The sequence below is a fragment of the Galeopterus variegatus genome, unplaced genomic scaffold (genome assembly GCF_000696425.1).
Source record: "Galeopterus variegatus unplaced genomic scaffold, G_variegatus-3.0.2 Scaffold2224, whole genome shotgun sequence".
In the NCBI taxonomy this organism is placed as follows: Eukaryota; Metazoa; Chordata; class Mammalia; order Dermoptera; family Cynocephalidae; genus Galeopterus; species Galeopterus variegatus.
The window spans coordinates 201,125-222,495 of NW_007728335.1; the positions used below are offsets into that span (position 1 = coordinate 201,125).

General features: G+C 35.3%; 1 protein-coding gene across 1 annotated transcript in view; it reads right to left on the bottom strand.

Annotated features, from left to right (window-relative positions):
* The window catches only part of KIAA1598 (KIAA1598 ortholog), a 107,325-nt gene that overhangs the window by 30,602 nt on the left and 55,352 nt on the right, over nucleotides 1–21,371 (bottom strand). Inside the window, exons 8-12 of the mRNA XM_008580957.1 lie at nucleotides 20,592–20,653; nucleotides 16,991–17,137; nucleotides 13,949–14,102; nucleotides 11,854–11,953; nucleotides 6,265–6,347 (exon numbers count right to left, since the gene is read on the bottom strand). Of these exons, the coding sequence (XP_008579179.1) occupies nucleotides 6,265–6,347; nucleotides 11,854–11,953; nucleotides 13,949–14,102; nucleotides 16,991–17,137; nucleotides 20,592–20,653 (546 nt within the window). The remainder of the gene's footprint in view (nucleotides 1–6,264; nucleotides 6,348–11,853; nucleotides 11,954–13,948; nucleotides 14,103–16,990; nucleotides 17,138–20,591; nucleotides 20,654–21,371) is intronic.

The window sequence follows — 21,371 nt, forward strand, 5'->3', positions numbered from 1 at the left end:
TCATAAGGACCTTCCAATTAGCTTGTTTAATAGACTCCACATTGCCTGGCATATGGTAGGCAATCAACAAGCACCTACCAACTGACTTTTGGCTTTAAGTGGTTATCAATATTTTTACCATTTGAGTGGAAATGACTAAACCCCAAAAGCTGGCTTCTAAATGGAGGCAATCACAACTATATCCCCAAGATAATTAGCGCTAGTGTTAGGCTTTGCACTAAGGAGGCCTAAATCATGGCTTCTTTTTCTCCTACATGGCCAGACTTCACTCTAACCCTGGGTAGCCATTCCTCTTATATAAGTGCCTGGGGGAGCAACTAAGAGAGTCCAGAAATTTTCATTATCCTCACCTCTACAGCACCACAATGATGGGATCACTGCTACATTCACTGTTATAACCTAAATTTTCTTATATGTCCTGAATTCAAATAGAGTTCTGTCATCCTCAGAAGCCAACGAAATGCTGGGAATTAAAATTTCTCAAAATCCAAACAACATTTTTCACATTCAGCAGTCCAAAAGTGTCTTTTGCCAGGCAGCATGGAAAAACATGGTCACCAAAGTTAGAACTCATTCACCAGTAAGTGAAAGATGATAAAACTGTGGGTTGATTGTATGCCCTTAAGTAGCATTTTCTTAGGCAGCTTTTTCTGATGACTCACAAACATCAATGAAGGAACAGACAAGTAAATTACTATGGATAGAAATTCATTCATTCTTTCATTCACTCACTTATTCAATATCTGAATATCTATTGTGCACTCCACAGTACTTCTGCTGACCCTATTCAAAATCAGGGGAGAGAAAAATCGAGATCTGCCATTCAAGCATCTGGTACAGGTTTGGGATTTACTCCTGTAAATTTAGAAAATACCTTCAATAAACATTTGATTTTTCAGAGATGCTGACATTTTGAGTGAGACTAGGAAGAGCTGCATGGCAATAGGAATACCGCCTACAAACAGATTAGCACTCTGTAAAGAATGACTGAAACCCAATTAAATGCACCACACAAAAACTAATTAAGGCAGACAGATGGAGAATTATGGTCAACACCATTCAAATCTGCTACAGCATCTAACATAGCAGGAATTTAAAGTAGTCTCTTATATTTGTTTGCCAGAATCATAGTGATAATTCAGAGAAGTGCCACTATCTGTATTGTATACAGATTATAAACCAGGCTTTAATTTCTCAGTCTTTTTCAAATGTATAAGCTTAATTGGTCTTAAGGAAAAGAAATCACTCTTATCAGATTCCCTACTCAGGTGCAATACAAGGGCAACGCTGGGTTAGCTACACAAGCTTTCTCTCTAGCCGACCCTGTTTTTGAACTAGCAAAAAGCAATCTATACGAACTTCTAAACTATTAAGCAGTTCTAATAAATCTCTAAGAATCACCTACCGAGAGCTCATGGTATGTTTTGTAATTCTTTCTGCAATCATGCAGTTGGTAATTGTCTCACAAAAGCATGTAATCAGGGGGACAATAGAAATATGCAGGATACTGAAGACTAAAGAAAAGGGACAAATGAAGACAACAGGTCTAATGTTATTGAACTGCCACAGGAAAATAAAATCAAATGTTCTTTGAGTTAGTGCTTCAAGGTCAGTCTTGGATCAGAAAGCTACATGTAATTAATTGGGGCTTAAATTTTAAGACCCACTTGAAAAATAAGTTAGTTACACACACACAAACCCCCCCCCCAAAGACCCAAAGACGAAAACATCACCTCGTTACTCAATAAAAACTTCTGTTATTACCTAGAAGAAACTAAAATGAATTTCTAAATTCCACTTCTCTTTCATTAACTTTTTTTAAAAGGACTTTAAAAAAATTTTATGCCACCATCATGAACAAAATTTCTAAAAGAATACATTATGGTTGAATAAGTTTAAATTGTACTTAAGATCATAAAGTTAAGGAAATTTCCTTAACTATAATAATCACAAGAACCTGTGAATGAGAACTCCCTTTGTCCCTCCCAAATGGGTGGCTGGTACTTTTTCTACTTTTTTAACTAACATTTTGAGTATTTTCTATGTGCTGGTACTATTCTAAACACTGTTCATATTGAGAGACTCATTCATTCTCAACAACCCTATGAAATAGGAACTACTGTTATCCCTGTTCTACAGATTAGCAAACTGGGGCACAGAGAAGTAAGAAGAAAATATGAACAAGCAAATGATAAACAGCAGGCATAACTTTTAAATCTCAGAACTGGCCCAATAAATATGTTTTTGTCAAAATTAGAGTTACTAACTTCAAAGTTTGCAATGATTTCTTATATTTGGATCTTAAACTACATCTAAATATCTAAATAATAATATCTAAAATATTCCACAGACCTTCCTTATAATCAATCTTTTTAAGAGCCATAACCTAGGAATATGTTTTCCTACTCAAACTCTGAAAACCTTACCAACTACTGTATATGTTAATAGCCATCATAAAATGCTGACATAAGGAAGAAAACAGTAAAAGGAGACCATCATAAAATGCTGACATAAGGAAGAAAACAGTAAAAGGAGACCAGTCCCTAGGATATAAATGCAAACTCCAAAGTCATAGACGATCCCAGTGTTTGATGCTCTATGTTCATTCATCATGCATTTAATCTACAAACTGAGGCACAGAGAAGTAAGAAGAAAATATGAACAAACAAATGATAAACAGCAGGCATAACTTTTAAATCTCAGAACTGGCCCAATAAATATGTTTTTATCAAAATTAGAGTTACTAACTTCAAAGTTTGCAATGATTTCTTATATTTGGATCTTAAACTACATCTAAATATCTAAATAATAATGTCTAAAATATTCCACAGACCTTCCTTATAATCAATCTTTTTAAGAGCCATAACCTAGGAATATGTTTTCCTACTCAAACTCTGAAAACCTTACCAACTACTGTATATGTTAATAGCCATCATAAAATGCTGACATAAGGAAGAAAACAGTAAAAGGAGACCAGTCCCTAGGATATAAATGCAAATTCCAAAGTCATAGACGATCCCAGTGTTTGATGCTCTATGTTCATTCATCATGCATTTAATCTTTGCTGATTTATTCATTCAATAACTATTTTTTTAGTGTGAACTATTAACAAGGCACTATAAATGATTACCTTTCCAGACGGAGAGAGGGTGCTGCTCCAGACATGTATGGTTATGCAACGTATCATTTAAGGCTGTATGATTTTTAGAGTAGCTCCAATAACAATCCAATAGCCCAAGAATGTGGCAAAAATTATTGTCACATTTCATGAATTGTAAGTAAAACATTTTTGAAAGGAAAACTGTATGGCTCCTAACACTGGGTCTTAAAAAGTTTTAGGATACTTTTTTTAAATTAAGAGTATCGTTGAGGTTGACAAACTGATGATGTAATCTACTTAGAAGGAAAATCATTTTATTCTGTCTTTTTAACCATATAAGATACACCAATTGTCCCAAAAAAGGATTGAAACAAAATTTAAATTACAGTATCAAGAAAAGCTAATAGTCAGTAACCCAGGAACAAGACTACCCTGTAAATCACCAAAGGCAGGACTGCTTCAGAATCCTGCAATGCCTTGCGCAAAGCAGAATTTGCCTTTCAGCCCCATTAATGTGCAGAAGAATAGATTCCAAAGGGCTGCAGGAGACAGGCACAGAAAGCCAATTCGCAGAAATGAAATCAGCTTTTGTTTGTAATAGTGCTGCAAGGTTCCTGATAAGAAAGAAAAGACTAAGTCCAAACTTCAATTCATTCAAAATGCATGAGAGCTATGGGAGGCCACAGAGAAGAGTAAACCCTTAAAGAGCTTATAATCTGCTCAGGGGGAGAGATGTGGAAATAACTCAAAACCAGAGCCCAGAGTAGAAGCTGGAAATTGGACATTAAATACTTAAGTAACAGAATTTAAAGTAAAATGCTATAGCAACACATTGTAATGAGCCACTCATTTAAATTATTAATACTAATACTAATAAATAGGAGAAGGATGAAAAGGAAGAGCCTGGAACACACAAGCAATCTGCCTGGAACCTGCATGGAGGACATGGAATGACAGCAGCACTTAACCATATAAGATACACCAACTGTCCCAAAAAAGGATTGAAACAAAATTTAAATTACAGTGTCAAGAAAAGCTAATAGTCAGTAACCCAGGAACAAGACTACCCTGTAAATCACCAAAGGCAGGACTGCTTCAGAATCCTGCAATGCCTTGCGCAAAGCAGAATTTGCCTTTCAGCCCCATTAATGTGCAGAAGAATAGATTCCAAAGGGCTGCAGGAGACAGGCACAGAAAGCCAATTCGCAGAAATGAAATCAGCTTTTGTTTGTAATAGTGCTGCAAGGTTCCTGATAAGAAAGAAAAGACTAAGTCCAAACTTCAATTCATTCAAAATGCATGAGAGCTATGGGAGGCCACAGAGAAGAGTAAACCCTTAAAGAGCTTATAATCTGCTCAGGGGGAGAGATGTGGAAATAACTCAAAACCAGAGCCCAGAGTAGAAGCTGGAAATTGGACATTAAATACTTAAGTAACAGAATTTAAAGTAAAATGCTATAGCAACACATTGTAATGAGCCACTCATTTAAATTATTAATACTAATACTAATAAATAGGAGAAGGATGAAAAGGAAGAGCCTGGAACACACAAGCAATCTGCCTGGAACCTGCATGGAGGACATGGAATGACAGCAGCATCTCACCTGAGAAGCCTTTGACAATAGGAAGGACAAGAGCAAATATATAGCTGCCTTAGAGGTAATGGTTCAGCCATAAAGTGGGAAAACAGAACGTGAAATGAGGCTGAAGTAAAATCAGAGAACCATCTACAAGCAGACTATAGAGTGTGGATTCTATTCTGGTGCAGTGAGAAGCACAGCAATGTCTTAAGATGCAGAAGAACACAGTTAGACCTGTGATCTGAGAACATCACACTGCCAATGGTAAAGAAAATGGCTTGAACTGGAGCAAGAAAAGGGGCCAGAAGCAGCTTACACCAATCTGGGCTTGAATCAGTCAAGTTCACTGTTCTTTGTAACTAATAGGTATTGAGCAAACATTGTTGAGTTGAATAAAGGACCAAGAGGTGGCCCCAGCATCTCAAGCCTCTGCTCTGACTGTGGCTATACACTAAACTGGTGACAGCTCTGTGAACCAACTCTGCACCCAGGCAGCTGGTGCCTCTGCTCAACGGGAGGCCCTTTTCCCTCCATTCCCATCTCTTCCTATCTTTCATACCACCATCTCCAATGAATCAGAATCCTGAATTTTATTTCCCTGAACAGTTCCTGATTTCATGCATGTCTTCCTATCGCAACTGCTAACACCCTTGCCTAAGCCAGCATCAACATTCATCTGAATGACTACAATGGTCTTCCCTCATCCACTCATCCCTGTACAGTCTGTTCTCTCACTGCAGCCAGTGATTTTTTAAAAAAGTCAAATATCATCATGTTACACCCCTATGTGAAACTTCTACTGCTCTGAGGAGAAACTCCAAAATTTCGACCACAGCCTCCAGAATCTGGCTCCTGCCTACCGCCCATCAGCACTCCTCTCTTGCACCCCATGCTTTAGCCATATCAACCTTCTTTCCATTTCTTACTATGCTAGGCTCCTTCCCCACTTTGTACTTTCGAATCTGCTACTCCTCTATCTGAACTTTTACCCTAAAACCCCCATCCCAACATCCTAAATGCACTACTCAGCTGGAACATCACTGCCTGACACCAGCAGTTCACCTCCATAATCTCTTAGAACCTTGTACACCTGTTCCACAGTACTTTTCAAAAATTGTATTTAAATAATTATATATTTACTTAGATAGTCACTTGCTTACCTCATGTCTAGTTACACTAGAATGCAACTTCTCTATCTTGTATCTCCAGTACACAACACAGGAGTAGTAAGTACATGGTAGGTATTTGATAAAAGTCTCAGCTCACCTGTTACCAACTCTAAGAAGTCTTTCCCCAAATCCCTCATTTGGAATTACTCCCTGTCTTTCCTTTACACACCAAAGTACCTTGTCTCTTAATGAAAACGTATTTCCTAGTACATCTCTCACTACCATGCTTATCTACTCTAGACAATCAACTACAGAAAGGCAATAACAATTCTCTGGTTCATTCTTAGAGCTGTTAAGTTCCTCACACTTCCCTTGTAACAATCTGTTCCATCCAAAAACTCAACAAATATGTGAACTGTTGAAAAATTGTACACCATCAACCACTTAAAGTAAACCAAATGGAAGTGATGCTTACTTGTTTCTGGTTGAGTTGGCTTTTCTTTCTTAGCACCACTGCCACTGGGGTGGGATCGCTTCCGAATCATGGACATAAGGGATCTTTGGGAGAAAGAAAAAGATCAATAGGAGATTACCAGGTGCTTTATGATACCACAAATAAAATGTATACATTCTAAATAATCACTAAAAATCCAACTCTTCTGGAGGTGCATGAACATGTAAGTAGATTTAAGCAGACTACTTTCCATTTTTAATAATATTAAACTTTCCATCTCTTTATAGGAAAGAAATGTCTCATCCCTTTGTGTGTAAAGCTGCTATAATTACTACTGCAATGCATACACATTGACAAGGAAATTAGATTCAGAAAATACATAAACTTTGTAAACAACAATCTATGATAATACATTTGAGGGAGAGAGAAGGATGGAAGAATTAGGAAATGCTTCATATAAAAAAGTGTTGTATGTTATCAGTAGATATCTACTTGTGAAATACGGGCATTTAAAAGAACTGAATCTGCATGATATAGACCAAATACTTAGGAATGAAATATATTTAGATCACTGTCACTCTAGTCCATGTTTTTAAAATCTACATAAAATCTGAATTATGATAAATGTGACCACATTAAAATTTTAAGACCTCCATAAAGTAAAACACTATACAAAATAAAAAGACAAGTTACAGACTATATAAAGAAATTCTACAAATCAATGAGAAAAAGCAGACAACCCAACATAAATATGCACAAAAACCTTGAAATTCCATAAAAAAGATGTCCAAATTTCCAACACACGTAAAAAAGGTGTCTGACTTCATTAGTTATTAGTAAAACACAAATTAAACCCATACCAAGAAATCACTAACACTCATCTAACAGACAAAAAATTTTAAAGTCTGAAAATTTAAGTGCTGGCAGGTTTGTGGAGCAAATGAAATTCTCAAACTGAGGAGGGTATATAAATTTATAGTACCATTTTAGAAGACTGTTTGGCATTATCTAGCAGAGCTGAAGTTACACATATCCTATGAGCCAGTGATCCCAGTGCTATATGTCTCACAGAAACGCAAGCATTTGTGCACCAGGATACACGTACAAGATTGTTCATGTAGAATTTCCATAGTTTCCCTGAATAACTCAAATGTCTATCAGCACCACAATGGAAAAGTACATTTTGGGACATTCATAAAGTAGATCATACATTGATGAATATGAACGAACTTCAGCCATACAAAATAACATACATGAATCTTACAAAATAATGTAGAGTAAAAAAGGCCAGACAAAATGAGTACAGGAATATTACAATTATATAAAGTTCGAAAACAAGCCATATACATATTTATAGTAGTTTAGGAATACATATGTACGTAGGAAAATGTTTCCTTAAAATAGGCAAGGAAATGATTACCATAATACCATAATAGTCAGGATAGTGATTAGGAGGGAGGAGTTATGTTTGGGAAAGGACAGAAGGAAAGGATTCTAACGCTGTTCTATTTCTTGATTTGGATGGTGATTACATGGATATTTACTTTATGTTATTTTAAGACTATGCATAAGTTTGTGTACATTTCTGTATATATGTCAACATTTCCCCCATAAAAGGTTTACGAGAAAGCAAATGAATCAAAAAAATTTGAATTCTTTTTACTATATTATAAATGTCCTCAGTGTGGTGAACTGTATTTGACAAAATACAGTCCTGATGAATATGAGCTGGGAAGCTAGCAATGGAAAACACATACTTGGAGGATAGGAAAGGCATACTGCTGCCCTTTGAAAAAGAGAAAAATGGATATATGGACATAACAGCCCAATGTATCTTAGGCACTATAATTTTAGATCTTTTTACTTTTTGTTTTTACCTTTAGTTATATTATTAATCCCCTTTCTACCTGCCTTTTCTTAAGATTCCCAGACACACTGGACAATCTTCCACAATGCACAGTAAAAAGAAACAATCACATCCTGCTCTACCCTGTGAAGTTCCCAGGCCTTACCACTTGGGAAATAATCAATCACGGAGCTTTTGACTTCGTCTAGTTTTTATCTTCCTTGGGCTCATAACAACCCAAAAGGGAATTAAATTATTTCCAGAAAAGTTAGAAATTCTAATTTACACAGAACTTTGAAATAAGCACATTTAATTCCAGAAGTTATATGGAATAAAATAATGTAAACTTTATTATTTAAAATAATATAACTGAATGCCAGAAATATTCAATTATCTATTTGTTACCATTCTGGGGGAGGGTGGGCTTGGGAAGGGTTCTCACTAATCAGAGGCCTCTCTTTACTCTCTCACCACATTCTGTAATGATCCTACCTCTGGTTCTGGAGGAAATTTTGAGAGTATGCATTATAGTACATAAAGGTGATGAAGCAGGAATTTATTGTACTTCTCAGTGTATCTGTACAGTCATGAACCACCTAACAACGTCTCAACCAACCATGGACCATATGAACAAAGGTGGTACAGAATAGGCTATCCAATATAGCCTGGGTATTTAGTAGGCTATAACATCCAGGTTTGTGGAAATATACTGTATGATGACCACACGATGACGAAATTGCTTAACGATGCATTTCTCAGAACATATCCTTGTCACTAAGCAACGTGACTGTATATATTTACATATGTGAAGTAAGGATATATGTTCATCATTATAAACCCCCTAAGTGGATGACAGAAAGTGTTAGCTCAAAGTGTTGAGTTGAAGCATAAGTTGGAGACATATGGTGCCCAGAGGAAAATCATTTGTAATATTAAGAACCAACTGTCAAGATGGGGCTTTGACTATGGAGAAAATAGATATGGTAGGAGTCACAGGACAGATGAGAAGACTAGGACAAGACACCTGGAACCAATAACTGAAAAGTCTGGCTATCACTGCCCATTTCACCACTACTTCAACTGAATAGATTTGCTTCAAGCAAGTGTCACCCCAAGACGGAGCAATTCAGTGGAGAATTTTCACCCCGAAGTTCTTTAAGAAGTATTCTTCATGCCCACTGTGATAACTATTTTGTGCGTCCACTTGACTGGGTTGTGGGGTGCACAAATATTTGGTTAAACATTATTCTGGGTGTTTCTGTGAGGGTGTTTCGGATGAGATTAACATTTAAATCAGGAGACTCAGAAAAGCGGATTGCCCTCCCTGATGTGGGCCTTCGTCCAATGAGTTGAAGACCTGAATAGAACAAAAAGGTTTTGACACTCCCCCAAATAAGAGAGAATTCCTCTTGCCTGCCTGCCTTCAAACTGGAACATCGGCTTTTTCTTGCTTTTTAAATTAAACTAAAACATTGCCGCTTCCTCGGTCTTGAGGCTGCCAGCCTTTGGAATAGAAGAGCACCATAGGTTCTCCTGGTTCACTGGCTCTCAGACTCAGACTGGAACTACACTATCAGCTCTGCTGGGCCTACAGCTTGGTGACTCTTGGACTCGTCAGTTTCCATAATCACATGAGCCAATTCCTTATAATAAATCTGTACTTGGATGTATCTATATCTTTATCTATACACACATATATCCTATTGGTTGTTTCCCCAGAGAACCCTAACCAATATACCCATCCCTCTCCCCATGAGTCATACCTGAGCGCCCAGAACCTACCTTACTTTCACTACCACTCATACAAAATGACTAAGGTAGGCCTTCTTCCTCTTTCCTCCCTTCTACCTATCCTCTAGGTCAAATGCGTGGGAAGAGGAGGAAAAAGCAATAAAACCACTTAAAGAAGACAAAATTTTTTTATTCTTTTTTTCCCCCCCACTTTAATTTTTATCCATGACCTCCATCAGGGTAAAACAAATGGCTTAGGAACAAAGTTGAAAAACCTTATTAGTGGATTCAAAGTCCATTGAAACTCTCTTTCTCTCTCTATACATACATATGCAAATATATTTCTTTGACAAGAAAAAAATCTTTTTCTGAAAAATCATGTCCTATACTATTTAAATTCATCTTAAAATAAAAATCACTCATTATTAAATTAAAAATTTCTTTAAAGAGCTTTATAAAAAGAGTTCATACTTGAAACATACATAGCCCTGAATCCCACATTCATTTCTCAGAATAACTATAAAGTGCTGTTTGGGAAAAAATTCTACATAGGTTATACTTTATAAAAAGAGTTCATACTTGAAACATACATAGCCCTGAATCCTACATTCATTTCTCAGAATAACTATAAAGTGCTGTTTGGGAAAAAATTCTACATAGGTTATACTTTACTTTTAATTCTAGGGCTCTTAAACATTTCTAAGACTAAGAATTAAAGCCCAACAGCAAGATTGTAATTACTTTTTAATAGTTCTCCTCCTCATAGACAGAAGTGACCTTTCTTATCAGCTCAAAATTCTAGACCTTAGAAAAAGATCAAAGTGATGAATTTCTAATGTTAAATGTCAAATTCAGAATATCTCCTATGGATTTCGCTACCCAGGAGAGATGTCAAATTCAGAATATCTCCTATGGATTTCGCTACCCAGGAGAGAAAGAATTTTAAATACTTGAAATTCTTTCAATTGACTCCTGGATCGATCACGTGTAAAAATTATTTTGCTTTAACTACTTCAATGGTGTAAAGTAGATTATGTATACCCCACTCAGTAAGGAAAACTAATGAAAATCTCTTTAAAAGGCAAAGTCCCATTTTCATAGTCGTGTGGGAGGAACGTGCCACACATTCTATTCAGATGGATCAGCAAAGGTGCAAAGTGTGAATAAATGGCCTCTCTGTGTGAAAAGATTAAACAAATCACATGAGTTAATAAAAGGTAAAGAGTCTAGCAAAAGTCTAAATGCCATTTGTTCAAGATAAATTATATAAAAACAGTTAACATCATGACATGAAGAGTTAAGTTGCCACCGTGGCAAGTAGACTGTCTTATGTAATTCTGGATGGTAGCATGTAGAACCACAAGAAAGCAAAATTTGACTCTAGATCTCTTAGCGTGTACTGTGCTCAAGTCAGGCATTTAATACCATTGAGTCACCTTAGGCTTCAGATAAAGTGAATTCCTGCCTGAATATATGATTTCCTGCTGCAAGAATTTAAACATAATTTATTTTTCTTATATGAGAGGTTTCTCTCTCAGCATTATTAATGGTTGAGGTTAGGGATAAAAATAATTAGTACTTTTAGTTTAATTACTAGTTGATAACAACTAGTATGTTTAAGTTTTAGGTGAGTACTTTTATTTTAGAAATAATTGAGCAAACAAACTTTTCAAATTCAAATTAGTGAGAGAAAAGGATAAAAACATTCTGGAGAAGCTCTAAATTCTGTGGCCTTACAGTTAAAGGAAATCTTAATGTTACAGAATGAAGTTTTAAAACTGGGGTACCTAAGATGACAAAACAATGTCTAGCTCCTGGGGTTTGGAATATTCAAACATGGAATCTGAATGTCTACGATGGAAAAACACTTGTAGGCTACAAGAATTTCTTTGCCAGGTATTTTCTACCACCCCTTTAATGACATGGTCTAAGCTGGTACTAACAAAAGAAAAAAGGATACCACTAACATATCCTTCAGGTTCTCTGATGAGGAATAATGTCTGATGCAAATCAGTCTTCCTGGATATGCTTACCGGATAGGATTGGGAGGTGGAGGGGGGAGTGGTGGTGGAGGAGGAGGTGGTGGAAGTACTGAATTCTCAGACTGGTTCACTCGTTTCTGGAGTTCATCAACTGTATGGAGAGCGAGCATTTAGAAGAGAGCTGAAATAAACAACTAAACACCTTTTATAAATGTAAAGAGAAAAAACAACCTCTCTCACAAGGTCTTTCTATTAAGGCAAAGTTAGAAAATTCAACATGAAACTGCAGAACTTTTAAAAGTTTGTATTATCTAGTTTATCATTAATGCAAAAGAGGCCTTCCATTAAAGTAAAACGTTACCATTCTTTTGCTGTATATACAACTTGGGAAAAGAAAAAATTCAAGACAGTAGCTGACAGGTGGGAAGTAAGGACTGAGTAGGTTGAAGAAATATTTGTTAACAACGGAGTATATGACTCGAACACTAAGAAACTGTTAATACTTGACTATAAAAGTGTACAGACCAAGAATTAATTTTAAAGATGACATTTAGTAATGAATTTTAATAGCTATATACTTCTCTCCTCTGCTTAATTTCCTTCAAAAACTGCAAATACTACAGTCCTTGATTTTAACCAGACTCAGATTCCCTAATGTCTGTAACTCAGAAGCATTTTGCTCTATATACTTCTCTCCTCTGCTTAATTTCCTTCAAAAACTGCAAATACTATAGTCCTTGATTTTAACCAGACTCAGATTCCCTAATGTCTGTAACTCAGAAGCATTTTGCTCTTTTGAAAAGCATTCTGGAAATATAATTTATTCATTCAAGTCATTAATGAAACAGACATTTACAAAGCACCAACTATGTGAAAGAGACACAGTTCCTAACTTCAACTAGCTCAATGTAAATTTATATCGCAGATGTTAAAACCTAACATATGGGATAATAGAGAGAGTTATAAACACTATTTGTACCCAGAGGTAGCTCTCGCCCTTCACAGCCATTCCACTTCCCACGATCTGTCCATTAGTTTCTAGCCTCGACACTTAAACAGGCAGTGTGAGCTATGCTCTCCCACACAAAGAATTCTCCAGTTATTTCATATGCACACATCTTTCTCTTTAAAGGGAATCTGAATTCTTCAAAGACAAAAGACATGGTTTCTTTTCTTCTGTATTTTGTGTTGTACCCAAGGGTAGGACTGGGTACACACACAGCAGATACTAAATAAAACGTTTCCAAAACTGAATCTCACATATCTCTACTGTTTGCCTCCTCCATTCATAATAAATATGGCTTTAGCCACAGGCAACCCTGATATTCACTAAAAAGAAAGGAATATTTCCTAATTTTGGATCAATTTTCAAAAAATAAATTGTAACCAATTTCCACTATAGATTAGAAAGCACTGAATGTTTTTTTAAAAGAAAAAAAGCCTACATGGTTCTTCTGCACAGATTTCAAAATTCTAGTATAAAACTAACCAAAAATATCTGGAGAGAATATTGAAGCTGTTATAAAGGGAATGTACCTGCCTCTTTAAATAACCTACCTTCCAACAGAGACTTGTACTTATTCCTGTGTGGTAATCCAACTCACACATTCCTGTTAGGACTTCTTGAACTGAATGAATAAATCCTTCGATTTAAGGATCCCTGGTGTTTTAAAAGTTTTTCCATTTAATATATATATACTGTTGCCTGTTTCATTGTTAGGTGTTATATAGAAAGCATTATTTCATGTGTATAATTAGACACCAAAGATGAAGGCAGTATAAAAAAAGGTTTAATTCTTTTTAAAAATGCACTCTCAAATGAACACTCATCTCTGAAGCCCTGAAAAATGCTGAAGTTTTTGGTTTCCCATGTTAAATATCTTTGTGTCTTAATTCTATATGTGATGCTCACAAAGGCTCTAAGTCCAAAAAAAAGTATAAATATTTGTGAACTGTTTAATCATAATTACAGCGTGTGTTCTACTGAATTGCAATAGTTAGAAATGATGGAATTTAAGAACAAATCTTGGTATTTTTCTATAGAACTCAGTAAATGTTCTAGACTAACTATATGCCAGGTTTTGTACTGGGCATGACAGATTCACAGATTAATAACAAGATATAGTAGCCTACTCAATATTTTTACCAGAATGCTTTAAATTTCTGGCTTTCTCCTCAGAATTCTGATATTTTAATTCCAATTCTTTTTTATCTTCTTCTAGAAGTTCCAGTTGCTGTTTGAGGTAGTGTATCTCTTTGTGGAGTATTTCATTTTCTAGTTGCTCTTCTAATTCTTTGACCTGTAAGTTATAAACAAACATTTATGGGTGAGTTTTTCCTTTGTCAAAGAAAAAAAAAAGAGATTTAATGAATATTTTCCTTAGACTTTGTACTTCATAGCAAAGAGATTCTAATCCATCAGAAAAACCATGCAAATTCTAGATACAGATAATACTTACAATCATTAACAGCTCTTTGATTTAATATAAGTTTATGGGGGAGTCAGGCACCAGACACTTTAATTTTTAAACATGAATCACAAAAGTAAAATAATACCTAAAAATTCATTTAAAATATATTAATAATTTTGTAGCCATTTTTAAGAGAAAAATTCAGGTAGTATTTCAAAAGATCCCTGGGGGGCACAATTTGGTAACAGGTATCAATAAAAATAAAAAAGAAGGAAAGCCCTTTTTATTCAGTTATACAATTTTTAGAATTGGTGGGTTTTTGTGGGGTTTTTTTTGGCAGCTGGCAAGCATGGGGATTCGAACCCTTGACGTTGGTTTATAACATTGTGCTCTAACCAACGGAATTTGCTTTAAATAATATTCAGACAGGTATGCAAATATATTCACTGAAGTGTTCTTTATAATAGTGAAAAGCTGGAAATAACCTAAATGCCCACCAATATTACTGAGTTAGTAAATTGTGATGTGTTCATTTAAAATCACATAGCTTACTATATACTGACATGAGAAAATACATTACAAATTGGAAAAAAATAGGTTATAGGGTAGTATGTGTGGTATGATTCCATGTAAACAAATATATAAATTCATAAAATGATGTATTTACACAAAGTTTAGATATGCACCAAAATGTGGGCATCTTGGGTAATTTTCATTTTAACTTTTCCTGTATTTTAAAAATTTATTTATTATAAGAAGTAGATGTTATTTTTATTATTGCAAAAATGATATGGCTATGTTTAAAAGATTACAGAATCAGTAAGGGAACTTACAGACAGATAAGAAATATTTTAAGCCACCAACAGATGTTCCCCATTTTACAACAGTTCAACTTATGATTTTTTGACTTTAGGACAGTTGAAGAGCGATTAGCATTCAGTATAAACCATATATCGAATTTTGATCTTTTCCCAGGCTAGCAATATGCAGTATGATGCTCTCTTGTGATGCTGCGCAGCTGCAGTGACCTGCAGCTCTAGGTTAGCCATGCGATCATGAGGACAAACAACGAATACTTTACAATGTACCATGTTGCCAGACGATTTTGCCCAACTGTAGCCTAATGTAAGTATTCTGAGCACATTTAAGGTAGGCTAGGCTATGATGTTCAGGTAGGTTAATGTATCAAATGCATTTCTGACTTACAATATTTTCGACTTAAATTGGGTTTATTGGGACATAACCTCATTGTAAGTTGAGGAGCATCTGTATAAGAAAGATTATCCAGAGTAACTGTATATAGTACAGTAAAACAGTTTTAGAAGTAATGATTATTATAATTTCTTCATAACTTTTATCTAATTTTCAGTACCTCTACCACAAGGTATATATACAATGATTTAGTCTTATACCTCAGTTCATTCAGTAGGTTCTATGCATGTATTATTACTAAATGAGACAACTGTAAATAGTTGCACTTTTCAGAACCAAAGTTATATTCTAGCGTAAGCTAAAAAAAACACATTCTTTTTTTCTTTATTTGGAATGGTAATTTCTACACACGTGAACAACAAATAAAAAGAAATTCTTTCCTTCCAGCCCTGTTCCCCAATCCTCTTTCCAAGCATTCAGTAGGTTCTATGCATGTATTATTACTAAATGAGACAACTGTAAATAGTTGCACTTTTCAGAACCAAAGTTATATTCTAGTGTAAGCTAAAAAAAACACATTCTTTTTTTCTTTATTTGGAATGGTAATTTCTACACATGTGAACAACAAATAAAAAGAAATTCTTTCCTTCCAGCCCTGTTCCCCAATCCTCTTTCCAAGGGTTAATCACTGTTACCATCTATCTAACCACAGGTACTCCACATATATTCCAAAATTTCTTATTGAGGAAAAAATAAAAATCAACTCTACCTAACCATCAACTCTAAAAACTTCAGAACTTCCAGAGATTAAATGTCAATACTGTTGCTCAAAGAGACTTTGACAGGTGATAAAATAGCAGCTAACAGCCTTTCCTTCACAAACTAGGTACAATGTACGTAGTATAAATATTGATGTGATTTTTCTGAAGTGTTTTCTTTAATTTGAAAGTCTTTGTTCCACCTCTTCACCTCCCCTCCCCACCTCCTTCTCACCTACCACAATGACTATCCTTTCTGCCTAGCCCACAGAGGTAGGCTGTGTCAGCTGGAATAGCTCCACTCATACGAACTGAAATTACCACTTAGGGAGTCTTTAAACATATACTTTTGAGCAAGTTTACAAAATGAGAAATTTTCTCTAAGCAAACAATTACTACTAACATGGACTTTTCTTTTCCTCCCTCTTTGAACAAAACCTTTGCCCTCCAACAGCTCTTTGAGACTAATACACCCTCCTAGTGTATGCAGTCTCCAAAAAACACAATTGCTCCAAAAAGCAGACTTCCAGACTGTGCAATACCCAAGCTATTTTCGAGTCATATCTCTTTCTCTTGCTTTTTCTGACCCTTGGGACAACTTAAAGATCATTACAAAGTCTATAACAGTGTACTATAAATTTTAGTTTGGCAATAAATTAAGTTCATTTGGTAGTCTTTTTTTCCTAGAAGGTGACTGGAAGGATTTAGTAAGGCAAAACATAGAACCATAAATGACTAGACTGACTCCTCTCTTTTTAAGTATATAAGAGTGTGTGTGTGTGTGAGATGTGTGGTGTGTATGGGGTGTGTGGGGTGTGTGTGTGTGTGGGGGGGGTGTATCTAAGACTCCAGAAGAAAATCTGTTACCTTTTGCTGATGCTGAATTCTCTCTTCTTCAAGGAGCTGGATGAGTTTTGCATTTTCATCTAAAGCTTTCAAAAGCTGCTGGTCAGGGACAGAGCTATGAAGCAGAAGGTGGCTTTGTCTCTTTAGCTTGTTTTGTTCGATGAACATCTGCAAAAGTTCATTACGAAAAGTACAGAGCAATCAATCCAACATATTTCCTCAGCTGCAACTTCAGCAAAAGTATGTAGAATTTTTATTAAAAAGTTAAAGACAATTTCTGAAGTATATAAGTTTTAGAAGTAGTGATTGCTACAATTTCATTCCTAACTTTTATACAATCTTCAGTACCTTTAAATCCTGTCCCCAACAAAGTGAATATAATTTAGTCCTATAACCTCAGTTTTTAAGATTTCATTATTTCTTTAAAATACATTAACATTAACAGTAGTAGCTAACATTTATCAAGAACTTACCTTATGCCAGGTATTCTACTAAATATTTTATTCCTTACATCAATCCTATGAATTAAGTGCTTCTACTCTGAATAGGTAACATTTACTAAACACTGTGTGATATATATGGTGATAATCATTTTACATTCATTGTATCATCTAATCCTTAGAACAACACTGTCAAGTAGACACTGTTATCAGCATCCCACTTTACTGATAGGGTAAGTAAGGCTCGGAGGGGTTAAGCAACTTTCCTAAGGATGCACATAATGGCAAGACCAGGATTTTAACCTATATCTATCTCAATTACCATGCTCTTAACCACTTGGCTAATTTCCTCTGCTATTTTACTAGACCTAATGTTTTGTGTTAAACTAATCAGTTTTTCCCCAGTGATAAAAGTTGTTAACAGTAGAAGGGTAAAATGGAAAATGGAGACAGTATACTAATATTCAAGAACACTTTATTAAGCAATTTATATATATTATTCATCTAATCCTCACAACTTTACATGATTGAAAACAACATTATCTTCTATTCACCTGTTATTTCTTTTCCCTAATACTCTATCCAAGTTGGCCAGTGAGTGATTCCAAGCATGAAATGTTCTACAAACTCTGAAATCAGACCCATTTTATTGCAGAGCTTCACACTGTCAGATTCTTAACAGCATTTTATAATTTACATTGTAACTAAATTGTAAGATCTGTACTGTAAAACAGCTTGCTAGAGCCCATATATTAGTTTATTCAATAACTTCATTCATCATGTAACAGAAAAAGCCAGAAAATAAAACTCAAGACAAAATATTTTCTATCAACCTCCATGTGGAAAGACCACAAATAAAATGATTTATGTGATCCTTAAGCTTAGTCCTTGGTCAGTATAGATTTCCAAATCAAAATCAAGTTATGAATACACTATTTTCTATCAACCTCCATGTGGAAAGACCACAAATAAAATGATTTATGTAATCCTTAAGCTTAGTCCTTGGTCAGTATAGATTTCCAAATCAAAATCAAGTTATGAATACACTATACTAAAATGCTAACATTTTCTTCCCAGTATGTCTTCCTATGAGGAGGGAAAAATGATCAGAAGCTTTCATTCTTTGCCTGTGCAGAAATTTATAAGCCTACTAAACTATAATAATGTTCTTCTGTAAAACTAAAACACACTAAAAAGTCAAACAGGTAAATAAACAATTTTATATACATAAAATCCACATTCTTCTTCCATTTGACTCCTCATCTTTACCTAAGAGTGAGAGGTATGGAGACAGTACAAATGTGTGTGTGCACACGTGTACATGTGTACGCGCATGTTTGCTAGGCTAAAGAAGAGTGAGACTAGAGGCCTCAACATACTGGGGAAGGGTAATCAATACTTCATCCTAGTTTCTTAAATTTAAGACTAATAGTCTAATTGAAATTAATCATTCTGGGTTACAGTTATTACTACAGTAGTTTCTTTATTACATATTTTCCCCTTAAACTTAACTAGGTGGAGTCCCTTACCAGCATCTTAGAAAGCACCTCAGAGAGTCAGCATGAAAGGCCTGCAAACAGCAGCTGAAGCGATGTTCTCTGGTTTTCCAGCAAGCGAAGCCTTTTACCACGTCTGTTCAGAGGCTGAGAGCCAGCAGAAAGGAAGCAGACAGTGGGGGGGACCAGAACAGAGGCCTGGAACTCACCAGTAAAACAAAGCAGGGCACATGCTAACCACCAGTGCAAATGGGGCTTTATCAGTCTCACTGAACAAGCTGCTTCTCTGTGCTTTGGTTTTCTCTTGCACAAAGGGGATAGTGCTCCTTTTCCATGTAGCACTCAGGAAAACTTGCTTAACTTTACAAGTTGATTATAAATTATCTTGTTTAACTTTACAAAGTTCATTATAACTTATCTCAACTCTGTTATTTTGGAGAGAAAAGAGTAAAGACACATGACTTCAAATCTTAGGGATGTAAATAACATGAATTTCTTTTGCAAAATCGCTGTAACAATCCCTGAACATTACTAGTATCAGAGGAAAACGTATATAGATAATAATTTCCTTTAAATAACAATAGTAACTTTAAAAAAGTGCCCATTAGACTACCTTTTCTAAACTTCAGGATACTAAAGTAAAAATTCTACATAACTCCTTTTCTAAAAAAGTATTTCAAGAAAATTCAGTTAGCAAACACTAATTAATTTGGTTTTCAGCTATGGTAAGAACTTATTGGTTAGAGTTATTAAGTTGGTCTCTTATCAGACAACACTATAGGTATCAGAATTTCAGAGAAATTTCATAAGTCTTTTCAAAGAATGAGAGTGAACGGAAAATCTTATGCTGTTAATATATAATTCATTCCTTCCAAAATAACAGTCAAATATCATCTGATTTATTTGGAAAGAAAAAAAGAATTGTCTACATAATAGTCTCATAGTATATTGGGAATACATGTTAAACAAGGCATTTATATCTTAAAAAAGAAAAGAAAAACTACATTGAAAACATAGCAAGAAAAATATATTCCAAAAAGTACAAAAAGTCTTTCATTAAAAAATTTAATTATGTTGAGGAAATAAAACAACTGCATATACTTATAAAGACAACTGACTTTTTTCTTCTTGTTGAGGCGGATCATGTTTTTGGTTTTATTTTTTAAATGAACTACTGGTAATAGAAATGGGGCAGAAAGTTTCAACTTTTACTTTATACATTTGCAAACTGTTTATGTTTTTTACAAGGTATATATATTCCTTTTGCAAATAAAAATATGAAGTAAGTTAATTTTAAAAATTGATTTCTAAGGCTCCAGGCTGTAAGCACAAAGGGCTGGGCTCACACTTGCTTTCTTTACCATTAGATTTCCAATATCAGCAGTGTCTGGCAAATAAGATGTTTGCTGCATGCACTAAGGAACAAAACACTAAAGAGTGGGACGCTCTTGTTAAACTAAGCCATGTGCCTTTTCCAGTAGTTATCTGTTGAAAACCTGAGAATCTGTAAACCATGTAAAAGGGGAAACATGCAGGTTCCAGTCTAGCCCTATTTTTAAAAAAGTTTTTCTCTCAGTATTGTGTAGATAGCATCTAGACACTGTAAAATTATTGAGCACCATGCAAATATTACACTACCATTAACATAAGCACCACTGTTCTTGCTTTCCCTCCTCAAACTTCTACCTCCTCATTCTGAGTGAACATGTCAGCATCATTGTTTCCACCAATCACTAAGGCTGAAGGCCCTACCAGGTGAATGGCAGAGCAAATCATTCATTTTCATACTCTTACTGCAACCTTGCTTCTTCCAGCTGTATTCCCTGCTACTGCATGGCCTTCAAGTTTTTCTCTGAGCTGCTTTGTATTCTAACATCATTGCACAAACAGATGGAAAACTGAAAATGTCTTCAAATAAGTAAGACCCTTTGGTTTGGGTCAAAATCAGCCAACCTTTTCAGTTTTCCAATGGAGGCATCATCACATTATCTCTACTCCCCCTCCCCCTCCATTATTTATTTAGTTGCATTATTTATATTGCTGCAGCTTTTCCAAAGGTCTCTGACACATTTTGTTGGTTTTTTTTTTCCTTTCTTCCAAGTAATAAGAACAATATTTACTCACCTTTCATTAAACTCTCTGAATAAAATGAATCATAATATTTCAAGTCAGATCTACTTGGCCTAAACCTTTGGTAGAGTTCATTGCTAGCACAGCTATGCTCAAACACAGAAAGACACCCCCACCAAAACCACCCTGCAGTTTTCAAATGTCATTCCCATAATGCCATGCTTTGTCTTCCTTTAACACCTTGGATGCCTCTACCTAGGACTGTTTTATATTTCCTTAGTTACTTTCCTTCAACCCACAGTACGCACACAGATCCAAAATACTTATACAGGATGGAGGTCTCATTGCAGATCAGCTCCACACCATGAGTTTAGCAAACTGGCGACTCATCACTAC